The sequence below is a fragment of the Talpa europaea genome, assembly GCF_964194135.1.
Source record: "Talpa europaea genome assembly, chromosome: 4".
NCBI lineage: Eukaryota > Metazoa > Chordata > Mammalia > Eulipotyphla > Talpidae > Talpa > Talpa europaea.
In genome coordinates this window covers 38420102-38440854 of record NC_140070.1, presented here as the reverse complement: position 1 = coordinate 38440854, position 20753 = coordinate 38420102, and the positions used below count along the sequence as shown (strand labels likewise).

The 20753-nt window shown below is 36.0% G+C and overlaps 1 protein-coding gene across 7 annotated transcripts in view; it reads left to right on the top strand.

The window, feature by feature from the left end:
- The window catches only part of NRG1 (neuregulin 1), a gene marked incomplete at both ends in the record, with an annotated part of 207454 nt that overhangs the window by 22883 nt on the left and 163818 nt on the right, over window positions 1-20753 (top strand). For all 7 annotated transcript variants that reach the window (XM_084231879.1, XM_084231877.1, XM_084231878.1 and 4 more), the window contains one exon: window positions 19192-19369. In XM_084231879.1, the coding sequence (XP_084088005.1) occupies window positions 19192-19369 (178 nt within the window). The remainder of the gene's footprint in view (window positions 1-19191; window positions 19370-20753) is intronic.

Genomic DNA, 20753 nt, shown 5'->3' with positions numbered 1-20753 from the left:
TTTACAGATCATATTTGGTCATTTGTGTAATATACTTCATTCTTGGACCTCCAAATAAAGAGACCACATATATTATACCCGTTGTATATTCTGTGTTTATGAAACCAACCAAGTCTCATTGCTAGGTGAAATTCTATAACACTCTGTGATAAACTTATTAATACTCCAAAATAGGGGCCTGCAAACATTTTTGTAAAGAACCAACTTTGCAGTTTACTATGAAAGCAGCATTGACAACTTATGAACAAGTATGTGTGCCAGTGTTCCAATAAAATATTATTTATAAAAACAGATGGTGAGCAGGGTTTAGCCTGAGGGTAATATTTTGCCTACCTCTGCTCTGTAATATCCCTTGAAAAGTTATTATCTTTTCAATATCCTGCCATAAAGTATATGTCCTTGTTATTTACTGTAGCAGTTATTTTCTGTTTTTCCTTAACTGACATTGCTTATATTCTCCACCCAGTTCTGTCATTTTACTAGAACACAGGGTCCTCTTAAGATTTTCATCAGGCCTTTCAAAGGCCTTTGATAAATTGGCTCAAATATAGTTCCCAGAAATCTCAAATTCAGTAATCGATCAGATCACAGAGTAATCTTTATTTTAGACAGTTTATATTCTCACATCTGCCATCCACCTATTGACATTTGTACATAGAATTGCTGGACTCCAATTCTGTTCAGAGTGCCAAGTTGGAGGTCTCCCCGGTGGCGCAGCAGTTGAGCTCTGGGCTGCGAAGCTGCCCTCAGCCTCTGCAGCACTGATTCAATCCCCGACCGCCAGTGAGGGTCCCACATGGTGAGCAGACCTCTCCTGCCGCGTCCACTGCTCCCCTCAGCAGTGTATTTCGTCACCCTGCCTGTTCTGTTCCCCGCTCTGGCTCTGGTGAATTCTTTCACCCTCCCGCGCTTCTGATTGTACCCAGTGCTTGTATAAATAAATAAATAAATCTTAAAAAAAAAAAAAAAGAATGCCAAGTTGTTGTCAGAAGACCAATTATGCGTCTACCTTAAAGGAATGGAGTTTTGAGCTATTAGGGAAGACCAGATATCTCAGGAACAGTGATGAACACTATACTAATTGAACTCTACACAGCAGATTATAAATTCTTTTCCTTGCTCCCCAACCAGGAGCACCTCTAAGTCTAGCTCATGATCCTTCCCCAGGTTTCACAATTGACCCTTGTCTTATGCCCATTCTGGTTAGACATACCTCTCTGACGTGGACTTCCATACTGGGCATTGCAATCCCTCATGAGGACTGTTCTTTTCTCTTTCTTCTTCCTTTCCTAAGATGCATGTTTTAACTCAGATCATATATAATTGCCCCTGTGGTTGACCTACTTCTTTCCTACACTTATGACTGATTTATAGGAGACTAGTTTCAGGATCACTGACTCTGTTTATTGCCTAATTTCTACTTTAAAATGTCTCTTCTAGGAGGGTTGGGAATGGGGCTGGCTGCTGGGATGGAGGTAAAATTGCATTTTGTAGTGGACTGATTGAACATGGGTAGAGAGAAAATAAAATACTGGATTTATTCAACTAAATGAATAAATGGGTGTTTGCGCTCTTTTTTCAAAGATAGTTAGTTCTCACAAAAGCCTAGACCTCAAAGGCAAGATCTAGACTAGAGATACCTAATATCTAATAATAATCTAATAATATCCCCAGTTGCCTAGGAAGTAAGAAGAGTGAAAAGTAATATTCTTGCAAAGGTTGAATGGTAACACTAAGGTAGGCCTTGGATATCCTAATGAAGGTTAAACTGGTTCTGATGATAAGTACTGACACCTTTTTATAATTCTACATAGCATTCTATTATAATTCTAGTATACCATTTATAAAACTACCATTTCTAGATCTAGCCATTCATATCCAAAGACAGGCATATACTAATTTTATAGAAATCACAAATATTAAAATTGTCTCTTCCTTTGTGTTAAACCGCTTTAAAGATCGGGGGAAAGTATTTTTAAGGAACCTCTATATGAGGTTTTAAAACAAATATAGTCCTGTTTAATATAGTGTTCTTTGAATTAGTCATTTAAATAGTATGAATGTACTCTTACATAGAGAATAGTTTACTTCTCTTAACACATAAAGATGGATACAGGTATTTGTTTAGGAGATACTTTTTGGAATATCTTAATCTTTTTGTTTCATTTTATCTCCTTTTTTATTTTTTTAATTTTTTTTTTCCTTGAAGTGGGGTATGGGCCAGAGTCATGGGGGGGTGGGGTCAGTGAGAAGATTCACCAGAGAGAGCGGGGAGCAGAGCAGACAGATGTACTGAAATACACTGCTGAGGGGAGCAGTGGGTCAGATAGGAGAGGTCTGCTGTGCCATGTGGGTTGCTCCCCAGCTGGCCTGCCAGGGATCGAACTTGTGCTGCAAAGGCCGCGGACAGTCTCGCAGTGCTGCACTCAACCCCCTGCGCCACCAGGGAGCACATATCTCTTCTTTTTTTAAAAAAAAAATAATATTTAGAAACCCAACACTGACTCTTGGTTAATTATTATTTTGGATATAAAGAGTTAGAATTAGAGCCTTGTAGGTAGCTAGGCAGATACAACCCATTATAGTCTTTGCATAAGAATTAAAAAATTCTACTGATTTACAGTTGTCTTTTTTTGGGAAATTCTGAATGTTTTCAGAATATAAATTATGTTTTTACTTTTCTTTAATTTATCTAGGACAGTAAACTTTTAAGCAGTTAAAAAAAAGTCTTTACTAGAAAGACTCAATAGAGTAGGTATTAACTCAAATTCAAAGCCACTTTTGGAGAAGACTGTTGCCCAACAGCATTTAACATTTCTGAAAACGTTGTACTCAGACCACCTATGTCAGAACCACCTGGGGTCCCATTTGAAAGAGCCAATTCTTAGGCTTTTCTCTAGAACTAAATCTGAATCTGTTGACGGGGCCTATGAATTTTCATATTCATTTTGGTAAATTTGTCTAATTGACCTATACCTACACAAGGTTTGAGCACCTCTGCCTAGGGCAGGGGTCTGTAGGACTATTGAGAGAGCCCTGTCCTACTTACAGATGTATCTGCTGTAAATCCATGCTTGCATTCCTTAAGAATTCATTTTGCAAAGTCACACCCTAAAAATAACGGGGCTTCTGTGGAAAGTAGGACTAGGTGAAGAGAACTCAAAACTTATGGAGCTATAATTGGAACACCATCCAGAATAATAATAATAATCTTATTTTAAAAAAAAAACTACAGCACAGTTACAGTTCCAATAATACTTATTCTTAACAATTTGGTTGAATCTTTATACTCTTATGCCTTAGGCTGTGCTCATTTTGCAGACCTTCATCTGCACTTTCTTCTAGCAGAGGTCAGTATTTATTTCATAAGCTTTTTTTTTTTGGACTAGTACATGGTATAATAACATTTATTACAAAAAATGGGGAAATGTCTTTGAAGTTCTTATCTGTACCATAAATTTCCCCAGATTCTTGAAGTCACTGAAACCGTGATTTGCACTGAGAAAAGCATGTATATAGGGTATCAGTTTTTCCCCCCTAAGATATTCAGGCATTAATTACTAAGCTGTCCCTTAAATTGGATGAAAGTTTGTCCCTCAGTGCTTCGAATCATTAATGTACTGGTATCAGGACTCTGTAGAGGGTCTGCTTACTACATAAACACTGCTGTAGCAGAACCACTATAGAAATTCTCTCTCTCTCTCTCTCTCTCTCTCTCTCTCTCTCTCTCTCTCTCTCTCTCTACCATCATGGTAAAAACCTTGGTTTGAGTTCTCACAGATACTTTATAATGGTTAAATTAAATAAAAGCAGGCCACTGCCTTGCTGGGAGACCTTTTTTTTTTTTTTTTTTTTTCCAGAAAGTGCTGCTACTATAGTTGTTTAGAAGTGTGGCCATCGTGACCTGTCTATAAACTTGTTCTAGGCTAGATTCTTAAATGTGATATTTCTATGGCTTTTAACTTATTTCGGAATGATTGTGTACTCTTACGGATGGATCCTTGTTCAGCATATTTGCTACCTGCTTTTGTTCCATTCCACAAATTGCCTCTGTGCTATGTTAGATATTTGAGGCATACCAGAGTTCTTCAAGAAATAGCTTTCTTTAGAAATAGATGAAACAAAATTAGGTTAAGATGTAGTAGGGACCTCTCTGGTGGCACAGGGGGTAAGTCTCAGCACTACCATGCTATTGCCACTGCCGCCTGAGTTGGATCCCCAGCCAGGGAGCTACCCACATAGCACAGCAGACCTCTCCTGTCTTGCCTGCCGCTCCCCTCAACAGTATATTTCAGTTGATCTGCCTGTTCTCCTCCCAACTCTGTCTCTAATGATTCCTCTTAGCCCCTGCCCCTGTGGCCTACACCCCAGTTCTTGTATGCATAAATAAAAATAAATCTTTAAGTAAAAAAAGAATTAAGATGTATTATTCTGAAGGAATAGATTTCATTAAATATCAATCCAGAAGTCAGTGAATGTAATGTTAATCTATAAAGCCTTCTTTTGAAAACTTTATTTGTTAAAACTCCTAAATTATTATATTTTCCAACTATCAAAAAATACCGCGACTGAAATAGTAAAGTCACTAGAAAAATACTTTAACTGCCAAATCTAAGTATATTTCTACCATTATTTTGGTTTGGTTTTGGAAAATTTTATAAAAGTCCTTTCTTCTCCCCCCCTCCTCTTTTTTTGGTATATCCTTGCCATTGACATGTAAGTATTCATAAATCATGTTTAACTATAAAATTTGTTCAGTGACTCTCTGCTCATAAATTCTTGGAATACAACATACAAAAAGAAGACAGGAGCTTCCTGACTCATTTTGGAACTTAACAGCACTAAGAGATGATCTCACCTCTTCATTTTATGAACAGGAAACTGAGGCCAGAGACAAGAACAGTCGTCTGGGTCATAACTATGTGGGGTCAGTCTTGGGGGTGAACTTTATTTCCTAACCTTCTAATGTTTTCAAGTCTCTGTACCTCAGTCCATTCTCTGCTGTGAGACTCTCTCTTGGACCCTGAGAAGAAAATGAAGGTGGGTGAGGTGAGGTCCAGTGAGTGATCCTGCTCACCCAGCCCTATCTGTTTTTATGCACTGAAATCCTATATACCATTGCATGAGATAGAGTTCCACACTTGTTAATGTTGAAAATCAACACAGTTGATCTCTTTGGTGACTCTATTAATTTTCTAAAGCTGCTGTAACTAATTACCACAAACTTAAAAGCTTAATACAATACACTTATTATCTTAGAGTTCTATAATGTAGACTTTCATGATGGGTCTTACTGAACTAAAATCAAAATGTCCGCAGCGCTGTGTTCCTTTCTGGAGGCTCTAAAAGGGAATCCATTTCTTGCCATTTTTCCTGCTTGCATTCTGCCTATATTCCTTGACACAAACCCCCTTCTTCTGACCTTAAGTATAGCAACATTACAACTCTGACCTTTCTTATTTGACTGACCTCATCAAGGAAAAATTGCCTCTAAAAGAATTCACATGATTAGATTGTGTGGCCCAGATAGCAGCACAATCTTCCCATCTGAAGGGGAAGATTAATCTTAATCTCATATGTAAGATCCTTTTTGCTACATGGCAACATATTCACAGGTCTTAGGAAATAGGATTAGATATATTTGGGAATCATTTAGACATCTTTAGAAATTTATTCTGCCTGCTGCAGGAATGAATATGTGCTGTCATTGGTCTCAGCTCTAACTAGGCAGTCACTTTAAAAGCTTTATATTAATTTAGGAAACTTCATAAACTGCTAAAACATACAAGGACTTACTTAACATGTCATAAGATTAACTACCAATATTGTTGAATGTTTGCAATGTGACACATGCTGACTGCTAAACGCTTTGTCTTTTCTTTTTAAATTGTTTTAACAGCCATATGAGGTAGGTTATATTATAATCTCATCTTAAAATTTAGGAAACTGAGGCCTGTAGACTTTAATAATTTGTCCAAGGTTGCACAGCTAATATATAGCAGAGGAGGACTTGAAATTTAGTTCTGTCTGACTCAGGGTTTTAACCAATATACTTTGTTACTTAATTTAGCCCTACAGTTGTAAAAGTATAACATAGTAAAATGAAATATTGCCAATACAATTTATGCAGAGTGCTTATCTATTAAATAGTTGTTTTTACTGAGAAAAATAGTTACCATGAATAAAAGCTTTCAAAATGACATAATAGCAAGTGAATAATGTTTCACTGATTAATATTTGTTGGTTATATGTAAATTTAGTGATCAATTCCCAACTTAGTGATCAATCCTTCTTTTAATAGAAAAGAAGGCAAATTGAAATGGAAATGGAATCATATTATATTCTAATTGGTTGAAAGAATCTCTCTGTTCTTCCCCACCCCATAACATGAACACCAGAAGGATAGGGACCTTGTTTGTCTTACTCATGTCTATATCTTGAGTACTTGCAGCTGTGGTAGGCATATAATAGACATACAATAATATTTGTAGAAATAATGGAAATAAGGAATGTCTGTAAGAATCTAAAGCCTGTTATCTATATGAATGAGGCAGGATCTGGATACTGGTTGGATTCCAGAAGAAGGTCTTTTTAATCAAGATTATTCTAATGTGTTTTACTAAGAACATATCATATAAATAGGTTACTATTCTATAAATAAGAAAGGTAATGATAACCTTGGCAGTATTTTTTTTAAATACATCTTGTGCATTAGAGAGAAAAGCTTTTGATGTGGAGATTTTGAATCACAGATTACTTATTTCTTTGTTCATTCTTCTATTCAGCAAACATTATAGAGCGTTGTGCTAGTTAGTAGGATAGGTGAACAATTTAAAAAAATGTTCCTGACTTCAAGGAGCCATCTGTCTCCTGAATGAAATAAATACCTACAAAGATATAATGCATTATATTTAATAGAACAATGATGGCTTTATGAGAACACAGAAGAAGAACACAATATACTCTTCAAAAATACATAAACTGAGCTCATCACTTTGCCTTTTTTTTTTTTTGAGGAGGGGGTAATTTTTTTTTTTAAAGATTTATTTATTTATTCATACAAGCACTGGATACAGTCAGAAGCACGGGAGGGTGAGAGAATTCACCAGAGCCAGAGCGGGGAACAGAACAGGTAGACTGACAAAATACACTGCTGAGGGGAGCAGCGGACGCGGCAGGAGAGGACTGTCGTGACATGTGGGACCCTCGCCAGTGGCCGGGTATCAAACCGGCGCTGCAGAGGCTGCGGACAGCTTCCCAGCCCAGCGCTTAACCGCTACGTCACCAAGGGAGGCCCCGAGAGGGGTAATTTTTATCTAAGGAGAGTTGCAAAGATAAGATATAGAATTCCCATCTGCCCTTCATTCTGCTCCTCATTCCCTTGATATATTGATCAAAATTTAAGAAGTTAACTGTTGTAAAATACTATCTCCTGAACTGCAGACTTTATTTCAGGCTTCACTATCTTGAATTCACCTTTTAGTTTATGAGTATGAATATGTTTTATACATAATAGGCTAAATAGTAGTAGTAGAAGAAATGAGTAAGCCCAGGGTAGGTCATTGGTGGTCAAAGTTGCTTTCTCTGAAGGCAACTCTAACAATTTAATCATGAGCTCTGATATTTGTACCTTCCTTTATTGATATGTTCATTTCCATCTATGAATGTAATTAACTCTTTTTTAATCTGCTATATATTTAGAGAAAAGCTAATCAACATAGTACTTTGTATGTGCTTAACAGTGTCCCATTCAAAGTGTAGGCAGTGCCCTTATTCTGTGCTCCGTCCTTTGTAAGAAAGACTATCTTGTATAGGAAGGACTGAGACTCAATTGGGTTGATTGAGTCAAGTTGAAATTGGAACCCAGGCCTGCATAACTCCAAAGCTGCTGTTTTCCTCCAATATGCTGTGTCCCTAGTCATTTTCCTGTGCAACTTCTTAAGATAAGAACTTCCCAAATTATACTTCTTATTGTGCAAAACTTCATTTCTTTTTTATTCTAAAATCACTTGCTTTATGCTTCAAGGATTTTCCAGGCATTGTGGTATTCTGCAGTTCTGAAAGAATGCTTTTGCTCTCTATAAGACTTTATGACTTTAAAGACCTAATGATTTCCTTTCTTGTATTTCCTTTTATCAGTCTTCGGGATTCTATAATGTTTATTCTGTTCCTTTATACTGGCAGCCCTTCCCTTTGAACATTTTAGTCACCTTCTTGATAATTTCTGACTGCTTTATTTTTCCTTGTTTAATGGCCAAAGCTATTTGCAGTTTTTCAGGTGTCCATTGTGTAAATTTGTGCCATCAGATTTATATGATTTAATATTTTGTAACTTTTCATACGGGTTTTAGAAAATGGCAATCAAGTCAGCATTAAGTAATTATAACTAATTTTTGTAAGTTGCAAAATTTTTCCACCGCAATCAATTGTTGATTCAATTTCCACAACTTTGTGAAATAAATAAGGCAAATACTCTCTCCTTCACCCTTTTATGCATAAGATTGTTGAAGTTCAGAGTAATTATGTGACTCTCTAGTCTTACAAACCAAACAAGCACTAGACCCTTGGTTTCTGAGTCCCCATTCTTATAAGCAGAGACTGCTAAAAGCTTGAGACTGAAGTATAGTGTGTTATGTGTCAAGTTTAGTAATTTAAATTCATGGACTAGAAACTATTAGCATAGAATCTAATTAAACTTCCTTCTAAATAAAAACAAGCAAAATGTATTTCTAGTCGCATGCCAGTGTCCCTGTGGAGGCAATGAAAGCCAGATTTTGACATGTTATGTAAGCTTCATTTACGTTTCCTTTGTGTTAATATTTGTGAATCTTTGCTTAGAAAAATTCATTGCAGTTTAGAAATCAGTGGGCTATCTCTCAGACCATGTGGGAAATAGTCCATTTTCAACCTTAAACAATAATTTCATATATTAATTTTTATGGAAATAAGGGAAGCAAACTGTGAATTCTTAAGTCCTTCTTATTGTGATTTCTTTTAGTGAGTGGTCTGAAATCAGACAGTTGTTGGATTCTACTCTTAGAACTTGACTTCCAAGGAAACTATATAGAAAAGTATAGTCTTGTAGTGCTGTCAGATAGGTCACAAAATTAGATTACTTAGATGATCTATAGTCTAACAAAGATCTTCTTGAACAACTTCAATTTGGCTGTTCACTTTCTTCAAATTCATGACTCTGGACACCCTAGGGTGCGGAAATTTGCCTTCCCTGGTCTTTCCTGTGGGATAGAAAGAAAACAATAAGGATCTAATTGCTAGGTTATCCGTGAGCCTGCTTTAAAATGCAAGGAGCTACACAAGCTTTAAAAGCTTCAGAAAGTCAAAGTTAAGAGTGTATGCAAGGCTGGTTATTTTAAAGCTTAGTAAACAAAGAAGAGAGTTTTAGCTTTGATCTCTGGCCTCAGTGAGTCCAGAAGGCTCCTGTTCTTCCTGGCTTGTACCTTTTAGTGTCATTCGGTTTAATAAGTAAGTTATCTCTGAATAGAAATGAAAAATCAGAAACCTGTGGTTTCTAGGAAGGTTTATCTGCCTAAAAAGGTAGTAATTATTAGAGATCCTGAAAGGACACCTTTGTTTCATGATTAGCTCTGCTAAATTTTCTTCTTTTTCACAGAAGAAGTAAGTTTTAGATGGCTATTTGAAAAATAGATCATGGGACCTATTATTGGTAGATCATTCTGGAACTTTAACTTATATGCAGTGCTTAAAGGTTTTCATGTAGCTGTCATTATTTAAAACTAATTATAATCAAGTACTAATTTGTCTTACCTACCTAGGAGTATTATCCAGTTTAAAACATCTATATAGGGCCTCCCTGGTGGCGCAGCGGTTGAGCGCTGGGTTGCAAAGCTGCCCACAGCCTCTGCAGTGCCGGTTCGATCCCCGGCTGCTCCCGGCCACCGGAGGAGGGTCCTGCATGGCGCACAGACCTCTCCTGCCGCCTGCTGCTCCCCTCAGCAGAGTACCTCGGTCCTTCTGCCTGCTCTGCTCCCCGCTCTGTCTCTGGTGAATTCTCTCACCCTCTCGCACTTCTGACTGTACCCAGTGCTTGTATAAATAAATAAATAAATAAATAAATAAATCTTTCAAAAAAAAAAATAAAACATCTAAATAAATTTCTTTTAAATGAAAAGAGAGAATTTTAGCGCTATCAATTAATTAAATGATTATAATTCAATGTGAACAAAGAAATAAAGTTTACAAAGACAGATATTAACACCTCAACATCATGGTAAACGCAAATTTACTTAAGAAATCAACACAACAGAAGGGGAAAAAACCCATTATAATAAGAAAATAAATAGATATCAAATTTTCCATAACTAGTTATTTATCCTTTTCTCTGTTTAAGTGATATATTCCCATATGGCAGCTGTGTATAATAGATGAAGGGAGGAAACCCTGCTTTTTGACAATAGAAAATATCACATTTATAAAGCCATGTGAAATGAAATTTGCTATACATCAAGTAGGTCAAAGAGTAGTAGATCCATTTTTAACCCTGAGTATTGATAGCCTTAAATGAAGCTTGTGGGACATCTTCATGTCTCTGAGTGAGATGGTCTTATAATTGGAGGCAGCTGTGGTGACAGCATTAATTAGGCTGTCCTGTTGAACATTTACCTTAAAGCTGCTGGTGACGGCGCTGTGATTTACTCCAACATTCGTTTCACGGTGCATTGCATTTACACCTTGAAAGCACACTGCTAATCTGTTAAGACCCTCTTGTGATTGTGTCCACACTTGGGGGCTCTCACATTTCAGTCAACACCAGAGTGAGATACAGTGCAGTTCACCTTGTGGCATTTACTGGATGACAGACAAATGTGCAGTTCAAAAATATTTTTAACCAAGTTCAAATATTCTGCCTGAGATTATTTTCCCAAAAACAATCAAAGTAGCTCAGAAAATTTGACAATTTTTATATATACTTTCTCTCTCAGGTATTTTATTTGCACTTGGAATATACATAGAAGTGATCTGTCACATGTTGTATGCCAGGTTTTATCAGGAAAATGTGATCACTATTGATATACCAAAAAATTAAATCTCATCTTTGAACTAACTGTAAACATATCCAGCATAGCAAAGAATTCACTTTATTGCCTACTAGCTACGCTCGTGAGTCATACTTCCTGGTCCAGATACTGACTCCACACTATGCCAGCTGTGTGACTGTCAGAGGGTTGTATTACTTCTCTGTTTCATCATCTGTAAATTGGGAATACGGATAGTTAACATATCTCCTGGAATTGTACTCAAACTTAAAGGAGTTCATGAACATAACTGTTCTTAGAACAGTAGCTGAGATCAAATGGACTAGAGGAGACAGGAAGGAGCATGACTCTGCTAACTGGGGCCTCAGCTAAAGCAGGGTTCAAGTGCAGAACACTCTAGCTTTGATGACTAGATAAGAGAAATACAGGATCACCTGAAAATTTCAAAGTCAAGTCAATACTCCTTATTTGACAGTCTTCCAATTAGGTGTACATTTCCGTTTCATTTGCATTATATCTATCACAGAGCATTATCAGAGCCTTAACCCACTGAAATTCATAGAAACATAACAATGTCACAGTGTCCTGTCATCTCAAATAATAAAAAGTCCTTTGAGAAGTTAAGTGGCTTCTAGGATATTTTTTTTTGTGTGTGTGTATCTGAATTTCTTCTTTGGTTTACCGGTATCTTCTATATCCTTCTTTATAATTATTCATTCAGTGAATACTTGAGGTCCCTGCACTACTATGACCACCTCCATCACCATCAGCACTAGCCTAAGCCCAAATAGGGACCATGATGATTAGCTAATAATTGCTCCTATCCCTTCTTTGATTCAGCAGGCATAAATTCCTTAAATAGCCCTCTTTGTGCACCTTTGCTTTTTAAATGCATCTATTGAATAATGTACTTAGATGTAGATTGGTTATTTCCTATAGTCTTAGAATATATATATAGTTTTTTTTTTTTAAACTGGACTAACTGTGGCTCATGCCTCAAACAGAGCATTTAAAACAATCTTACTGTTTAGTCAACTGTGAAAAGATTAACTGATCAACTCCATCTGTAAAAATCTCCACCAATACAAACTACTGTGTTTGGGGAATCAAAGTTAGCACTGGTGAGAACCTGACTCTGACTGCAGAGGCATCAGCATAGTGAATAACAGAAGTAAAATGCTGAAATATTGCCCCCAGTTTCATTGTTTTATGTTGTATAATATGTTTTATGCATATGTTATGAGGATTTTCGGTATGCTCATAAAGGGATTATTCAGTAGTAAACATACACATAAATTTCATAAGGAGTTGGACATGGAACTGCTAAAATGGTATTTCTGGAGTTCAGCTATCTTAAATATACAAAATATATTCCCAGAGCACTTACTAGTTGTTTCGTTTGCTGCCAATGATAGTCAGCTTGAGAATATTTTATAATAAATTTCTGAATTTATAGTGACTCTCACAAATGAAGGCACCCACGTATTTTATCTCATCCTCCAAATATTCATGATGAATACACAGGGATAAATAGCATTTTAGCACACATCAAACCAGAATAGAAAATCTATCTGAAGGATGATTTAGCTGGAGCGTGGGGCAGTGTGAGCATTAAGTCACCACAAGTGGTGACCTTATTGGATGTATCTTAACTTGGGATCACTCACCGCATCAGTAGCAGTGATTTTCTTGTAGGGAGTATTCTGAATTACTATTGCCCCTAGAATGTGCTGCCTTCTACATGGCTATGTTTACAAATTTAAGTCTGATAAGTACCCTTTTGTACTCAAATTTGTGAGTGAGCTTGAAAGAGAAGATCAGATGGCAACGCATAAACTTTTTCTCTGTCTGTGACCATAATATTCTCTTTAAGATGGTGCAATGAGGGAAAAATATGATCAGTAAAAGAGTTTGGGAGACTTATTTCAATAATTTATTTACCTTTACATGACTGTAAAAATAGGACATCCTTCTTCATGGAAGACTGATTGATGATATTCATGTGGCTTTCATTAACTGACATAGTTGTCAGTCACCAGTTTTCACATGTGTGATGGCAAGTTTTTAAAGGTTTTATTTAGGGAAGAAAGATTTCACTGGGCTCACAGCTGAAAGTTCACTGTTACCTGATAATATTTTTCAGCTTTCCTGTTTAATTTGTTCAATGTGGTTAGGCTCTTGAGATTAACTACATACTCAAACATGGAGTTTTAACGATATGAGACAAACTTTGCATTGTCAAAGAACAGAAACAGCTTATCTGGTGTCATGCACTATCAGCCCATCTCAGCAGCAAGCATATGCTAAAATTTGTTTTCTGTTCTTAACAATGCAGTACAATATTTGATATAGGAGCCCTGAATATGTTTGAAAAATAAGTGCACAGGGGCAATTGCAAGAGGAGTGCTTAGACAAATAATCTTTTTTACAATTGGCTTTCCTCTGTCACAAATATGTAGTCCCACATTAAATTATTGGAATAAATTAACATACTGCCTTAAATTTTGTGGTCAGAATGTAAAATAAATAATTTTGGGTTACAGCCACAATTTTTCTACATCATATGAGATATCAAATAAAATAGAAATAAAATATAGACTTTTTAAATATACCTGGTATACTCACTTGTGTTGAGTTAGTTTGAAGAGTATTGTTTGTGATCTTTTAAAAGCCTCTCAAATACTTAAAGGCTGTAAAAAGAAGCACCTGTAAAATGTGTGGTATTGCTCTGAGGGCTGTTGAGTTTCTATTTTAAAAGGTTGCTCTTTTTTGCACTTTACTGTCTGTCTCTGTTGATACATTTCTGAGGGTGTGGATACATTCATATTAATGTCAAGCATGTTTGAAATAGAATTAGGCAAAGACTACTTAAAACTGGCTCTATCATTAAATTGTTCCAGGGTGTGGAACTACTCCCTCTGTAGAAACACACTGAAAGCAAAATTATGAACTGTGGTAGACCAAATTCAATTAGATCATGCTAAAGCCTCAGAACACTTACAGTATTTGAAGCATTAACTTAGCATTGTTTGTGTTCAACCAATTTTTAATTCACTGACTATTAACTCTTAGGCAAGAAAGAAAAGCAAGCAAAATTGTTTTGTACTTTTAAAATTCAAGTACTCACTTAAAAAAAAAAATTCCAAGTTTTGAAACTACCCTAGGCTTACAGAGTTATACCTAAGTATTGGAAAATACTTATAGTGAAGTAATTAGATTTTTTCCCATTAACTAAATGAGATTATTTCATGTGAAAAAACCTTATGTCAGCAAAATATACATATTTGAAAAATGTATTTCATTAACATACAATTCTTACCTGATAATCAAATGAAAGAAAATTTAATCTCTTGAAAATTATCTCATTATGAATAGATAAGAAAAATCACACAAACCATATGTGCTTAATTTCAGTTTGTATTTTTATGAAGAACTTGTGAAATATCCAGGTCTATTCCATTATTTTTGTTAAATGAGAAGACCAAGAATTCATGTCACTGCCAGGTCTTCTGTAGTCTTGAATCCACAGGGGTGACAGCAGATGTTTGTATGGTCCTCTCTAAAATGTACCATTGACAGGGGACCTCCCTGGTAGCACAAGAGGTTAAGACGCAACCTATGAAGCAATTTGCAGCCCCTGCAGCACGAGTTTCATCCCCAGCCAGGAGCTATCCACATGGCGCAGCAGACCTCTCCTGTCTCGCCTGCTGCTCCCCTCAGCAGTGTATTTCAGTCAGTCTACCTGTTCTGTTCCCCACTCTGTCTCTGGTGAATCCTCTCACCCTTCCCCCGCCGCACCTCTGGCCTATACCCCAGTTCTTGTATGCATAAATAAATAAATCTTTAAAAAAATGAAATAAAATGTACCACTGACAGCAGAACACTCATTGGCCAAGAATGAAGTTATGCGACTCTTGGTGGTCTTTCCCCATTTATGCTATAGTGAATGTTGAGTTATTCCTTGGAAGAGCTGTTCTCTAAAAAGATGGCTATCCTTATGTCATAGATGCTTAACCCGGAACTACACAGCAAGAATATTATCAGAATTAGACTTCTGGGGATACAAAGTCAGAGTAAATGTGAACTTCTGACAAAATTGAAACTATGTATAAGAGTGAGAAAATCAAGCTTTTCAATATAGATCCATCAGGACCCCAAACATCAAGTAATGTTTATGATGGGCTCAGATTAAGGAGTGACTGTTTCAGCTAAGAAAGACCTTACATCTGAAGATGTCGCCTCATTGCAACACATCTTTTTTTTTTTTTTTTGGTAAATGAATTTTTTTTATTTATTTAATGTTATTTTATATATTTTTACATAATTTTTCATTTTTGCACAATGTATGCATTTTCATCTTGATTATAGTCCCCAAGTAATTTCCACCCCCCTTGTTTTGATCCTACTCCCTTCTCCCCCTCCCCCATAGTATGTCTCTGGCTTATAGTTGCTTGGTGATTTTGATTTTTACTTTATTATAATTAGCCAAAGGACACAGAAACTTAATTCAAAAGGGCACCAGCACATCATATCTTAAGAACAAAGGACGTATTGACACATGCACCCTCATAGGAAAAGGATAGCTGTTGACTTGCCAGATAAATGGTTGTGTTTTTTTTTTTCTGCCAAAGGACCTAGTGGAATTGATCCCCAAAGTCAAGATTGTGAGGTTAAACCATATGAGGATTTCAGTAACGTACCACTCACAGAATTTAAATAGAGGATATAATCTTAAGAGCTACATTTGTAATTTATAACTCAAATATACCTGAGACTCTTCTTCATGACTACAACCTTAATGAGACTTTTAAAACTCAACTACAGAAAAACTAGATGAAAAATGCAGGAATACAAAATACAGGCTCCTTTTTTCTGTCTGTGTATATGTATATGCATACATGTATTTCCTTATTTGCTGAATCATTGGACATTTAGTTGTAGACATCATGACATTGCATCCTAGATACTAAAGCAGATACCACCAAAGAACAAGGATATTCTTCTATGGAAACACAATATAATGATGACACCTAAGAAATTTATTTTGATATAATACCTTTATTTAGATTTCTCAAATAGTTTCAATAGCATCTCTAAAACTGTTTTTCCCGTGAAATAGGTTCCCATTGATAGCTATTCACTTTACTTATTTGCTCTCTTTAATCTCCTTTAATCTTGATCAGTTTCAGTCTTCTTATAACATTTTTAAGCCAAGACCATCTGTTTTGTAGTTTATCTCTTAATTCATATTTTCTGATTATTTCCTCCTCTTTGAAATCAAGATTCTTAATAAAGAAATAAAATTAAATAAAGGAGGAAAGGAGAAGGAGAAGACAGAAGGGGGAAGGAATGAGAGAAAGAAAGGAAAAGAGATGTAAGCAGATTTTATGAAAATGGAATATTACTCAGCTGAGATAAACTCTTGCCATTTGTAACAGCTGTTTTGTCTCTCCCAGCATGGAATTGGAGGGGATTATGTTAAATGACCTAAGTCGAAAGAGGAAGACAAATGCCAGAGACACAAAAAGGAACAAACAAAACCAAAGCAAACAAATGCTAGAAATCTGACTACACAATAGAGGCTACCAGAGGGGTAGGAGTAGAGAGTGAAAGTAAAATGGGGAGGGGGCACAGTGGACAATGATGAGGAACTTTGCATATCTTGGTGGTAGGTGTGATGTGGTAACACACACCTGAAGAGTGTGATTCTCTACCTCTAAACCAAAATTATCCCAATTAAAGAAAAAGAGGCAGAACTACAAAAAGAATGTTTACTTAAAGTAAAGAAAACAAAGTCTGGTAAATTTATAATCAGACTATTAATAAGAAAATTTATAGAGTTGTACTTTTGGGGAGTTAAAGACACTTGAAATACTATGTTTAGAACATTTTGCTGAGAAGCAAGGGAATAAACAGTTGGAGTTTTGGTTGTGTGCCTAGTTAAATGTAAAATTCAGCAAAAATAAAATTTCAAACTAGTTATTTTGATCTATCTATAAAATGATAGACAATTTATTTTTCTTAATATAGGTAAACCAGTTGCTTTGGTACCATTTAGCTCCAGCAAATTTGTTTCTTTAAAACCCTTCACCAGACTTAAAAAATTGAAACATGATCTTAAATAGTTAATAGGAACATATAGACACTACTCTAGATAGATGAGAATTTAGTTTGTTTTTAAAAACCTCCAGATTCATGAATCTCATGGTTAAAAAGAGGACTCCTATGAAAGCTGTTCAGAAAGTAAATCTTATTTTCAAGCTGTCAAAAAAAAAAAAAGAACCAGACAAAATCACCAGGTATCAAAGGCTAAGAACAGCTGAAATAAGTTTTCTAACTTGCCACTGAATCTCCACATTAAATTCTTGCTCCTCCACCTCATCGCTCAGTTCCAAATAAATAAAAAGGGGGACAGGTAATTGTAGGAGCACTGCTAAGAAATCACAAGGCGTAGATGGTTTTGTTATAATTTATTGGAACCTTCACATGCTCATTTCTGACATTTTTTTGATTTATTTGGTCAGGGCAGAGTTGTAAAATAACAAACACACCCTGAGTAGGAAAGGTACTCCATTTCCTGTCCGTGCCTAAGGTGGTTCTGATGGCTGTCCTTGGAGTGTTAGTTGCCATACTCAGTGAATAATTGCACACAGGATCAGGGAGGTGCAGCCTCATTGCCTGGGTTTACGTTCACTGACAGACTTCCTGTTAATTCCCTTCTGCAGCAGAAGTAAACTTTGTAGTTGACTTTTCTAAGACCCAGTGGAAACAGCTTTCTTGAGATCTTGGGTTCTTTGATGGTGGCTATTAAGTAAAATGTTGTCTTCATTATGCCTTTTAGTTTTTATTATTTTTTTAAAGATTTATTTGTTTATTTATGCAAACTACTGGGTACAGTCAGAAGCACAGAAGGGTGAGAGGATTCACCAGAGCCAGACCAGGGAGCAGAGCAGGCAGAAGGACCGAAGTACACTGCTGAGGGGAGCAGTGGGCGGCAGGAGAGGTCTACGCGCCATGTGGGACCCTCGCCTGTCAGCCGGGGATCAAACTGGTGCTGCAGAGGCTGTGAGCAACTTTGCATCCCAGCACTTAACCGCTGCGCCTTTTATTTAAAAAAAAAAAACAAAAAAAAACTTTCATTATGAAAAAAACTGCACATACTATATAGAAATTTATATTAAATTATCCTGTGTTCCTTATTGCTTGACTTTGACAAAGATCAGCTCCTTGGTAGTTTTGTTTCATCTCTTTCATTCTCCATCCATACTTTATTTTGAAAGAAATTTCAGATGTTCTACACCTTTTGTCCATTGTATTTCGGTAGAGAATAGACACTCTTTTAATCAGTCTTCCATAAAATAAAAATGATGTATAGGTGTTTTTGTAAAGTATTCTAGAAGTTAATGCACAATTTAAATACTCCCAGTCTCTGCTGAAATTTAAAAGAGCTAAATCCTATCAAATTCATAATTTGACCAGAGTGTGGTAGTCATCTGGAATGGTCATTCATTGTCCATGGGCTAGCAGCTTTTGGTCCCATAAAAGTGAAGTTACCATAGAATTTCTGTCTTCAAGCAAGGAATGTTGTTCAAGAACATGAGTTCTCTTTGTTCTTTGGGCTACCTTTGATTATGCTAGGATACTCAAATTCTGACTTTCCATTTATATAACATGAACAAGTTAGTGACTTCTCTGTTCCTGAAATTAAATTTCCCCACTTAAAAAATGGGCATGATGACTGTGGTGCCTGTGCAAAGAGCTTTGATGAAGATAAATTGTGATCTGGAATGTGTAAATGTTTTAGAAGCAATAGTCTGGTTACTCCTTGAGTGTAGGATTTTGGTTCTTTGACATGATCAATCTTCAGGATTTTAATGGTATCAGATAATGTAAAGAGAGGACCTGTCTAGAATAATATTTAAAGAATAGTTTTTATAATTTAGCTCCCACTTTCTCCCTAAGTACTTTCTATTTGGGCTTTTTATTTTCTCCAAGTTGAGATCCATTTTGGCCAGACCCCAGCCCCCCTCCCCAACCACTCCCCCCACCCACCCCGCCCTGACAGCAAAGCCTTTGGGAGTGGTCTTGATTCGGCTCACATAAAATTAATGTTTCTCTGAAAAATTACTGGCTGATCGGAAATTTTTCTTTTTCTTTTCTTTCTTTTTTTTTTTAGCTTTGCCTCCCCGATTGAAAGAGATGAGAAGCCAGGAGTCTACTACGGGCTCTAAACTTGTACTGCGATGTGAGACCAGTTCCGAATACTCCTCCCTCAAATTCAAGTGGTACAAGGATGGGAAGGAAATAAACAAAAAGAACAAACCATCAAACATCAAGATACAGAAAAAACCAGGGTGAGTATAATTAATGCATATAATGGCAGAGACAGTGTTCAGCAATAAAATGATTTAAAATAAAAACATGGAGCCTACTACATAAATTTGTCCTCAGAAAACATGCTATATTGTAAATGAAAAGGATTTTTATTACATAATTAACAGAAATTGTGTCATAGGAAAAAAATTGAAGTTTCTGAGTCTTACAATTTCTGGATGAGGAAAGGAAGTTGGGGAGTTAGGGACGGGGAAGGGGAAGAGAGAAAGGGTAGGAAAACAGCACTTCTGTTAGCCATTTGTAATCGTGACAGGTTAGATCCTAAAATTAATTTTTTTAAATAAGACAGATGCCATTTAGAATACCAGTGCCTTATATAATAAAAATCTTGACTTCATTGTAAAACTCAACAAATAACTAAATTTCCAGAAAGAGAATAAAATTGTCGAATTTGAACTATTTTCAAGTAAGAGGTTAATACATATAATTACACCAAATCAGAGTTTTTAACTGACAGTTCATTAAACTACATCACCACTTCAGCAGTTTAAAAAGTCAGGTATGAATGGATAATAACACTCTTAAATTTCCCTGCCCTCTGAGGTTCCCCTTTTAAAAGGCTTCATGTGATTACTGTGACATTTTTCATAGGTGCATCCTATACCTACTCTGAAATGATGCTCCTATCTGACATGCTTTACTTTTTATTTCCTTATTTAAGAAATTATTGTAATATCAAACTACCTTTTGAGATAAAGAGAGAGATAAGCATTTTGGATTTTGTAAATAGTCCTTTCATCAGTGGGACATGGATAATAGAGGCTCCAAGCTCAAAGATTATATTTTCTTTACTTAAACTTCAGAGGATTCTTGTGAAATCCCAGAAATGGTAACAGCAGCAACAACAAAAGAATCTCCTCTTGTACTTTGATTTTATAGTACTTCCATCAAAAAGTTGTCAAACATTTGTGAGCAAAAAAGACAAAGTAACTCTAATGGAAATTCAGTTTAACCTTATCAAAGTGTTTAATTGCTATAATAACCATAATTAGGGATTTTTCCTACTTTCCCTGTTTAACTGCTTTGCTATTCTTGCTATTGATTGTGTCACAAGACCTGTGGAAGAATAATAAAGTGGGAGGGAAAGACTGGGTATCACTTTCTATAGCAGGTGGTACCTCAAAGACACAGAAAATAATGCTATAAGGTAACTTGCCATTTTTTTCCATAATCTTATTTATTTTTTACAATACTCCCATAGGTAATGATGGTAGTTGAACTGATATGATGACTGTGTAATTTTGCAGATTAAGAATCTAAGGGTCAAAAAGCAAAAAGACACACAACTAATGGGAAATTAAGCTGGAATATAAATTTATTTCTTGGATTTTTTAATCCCTCATT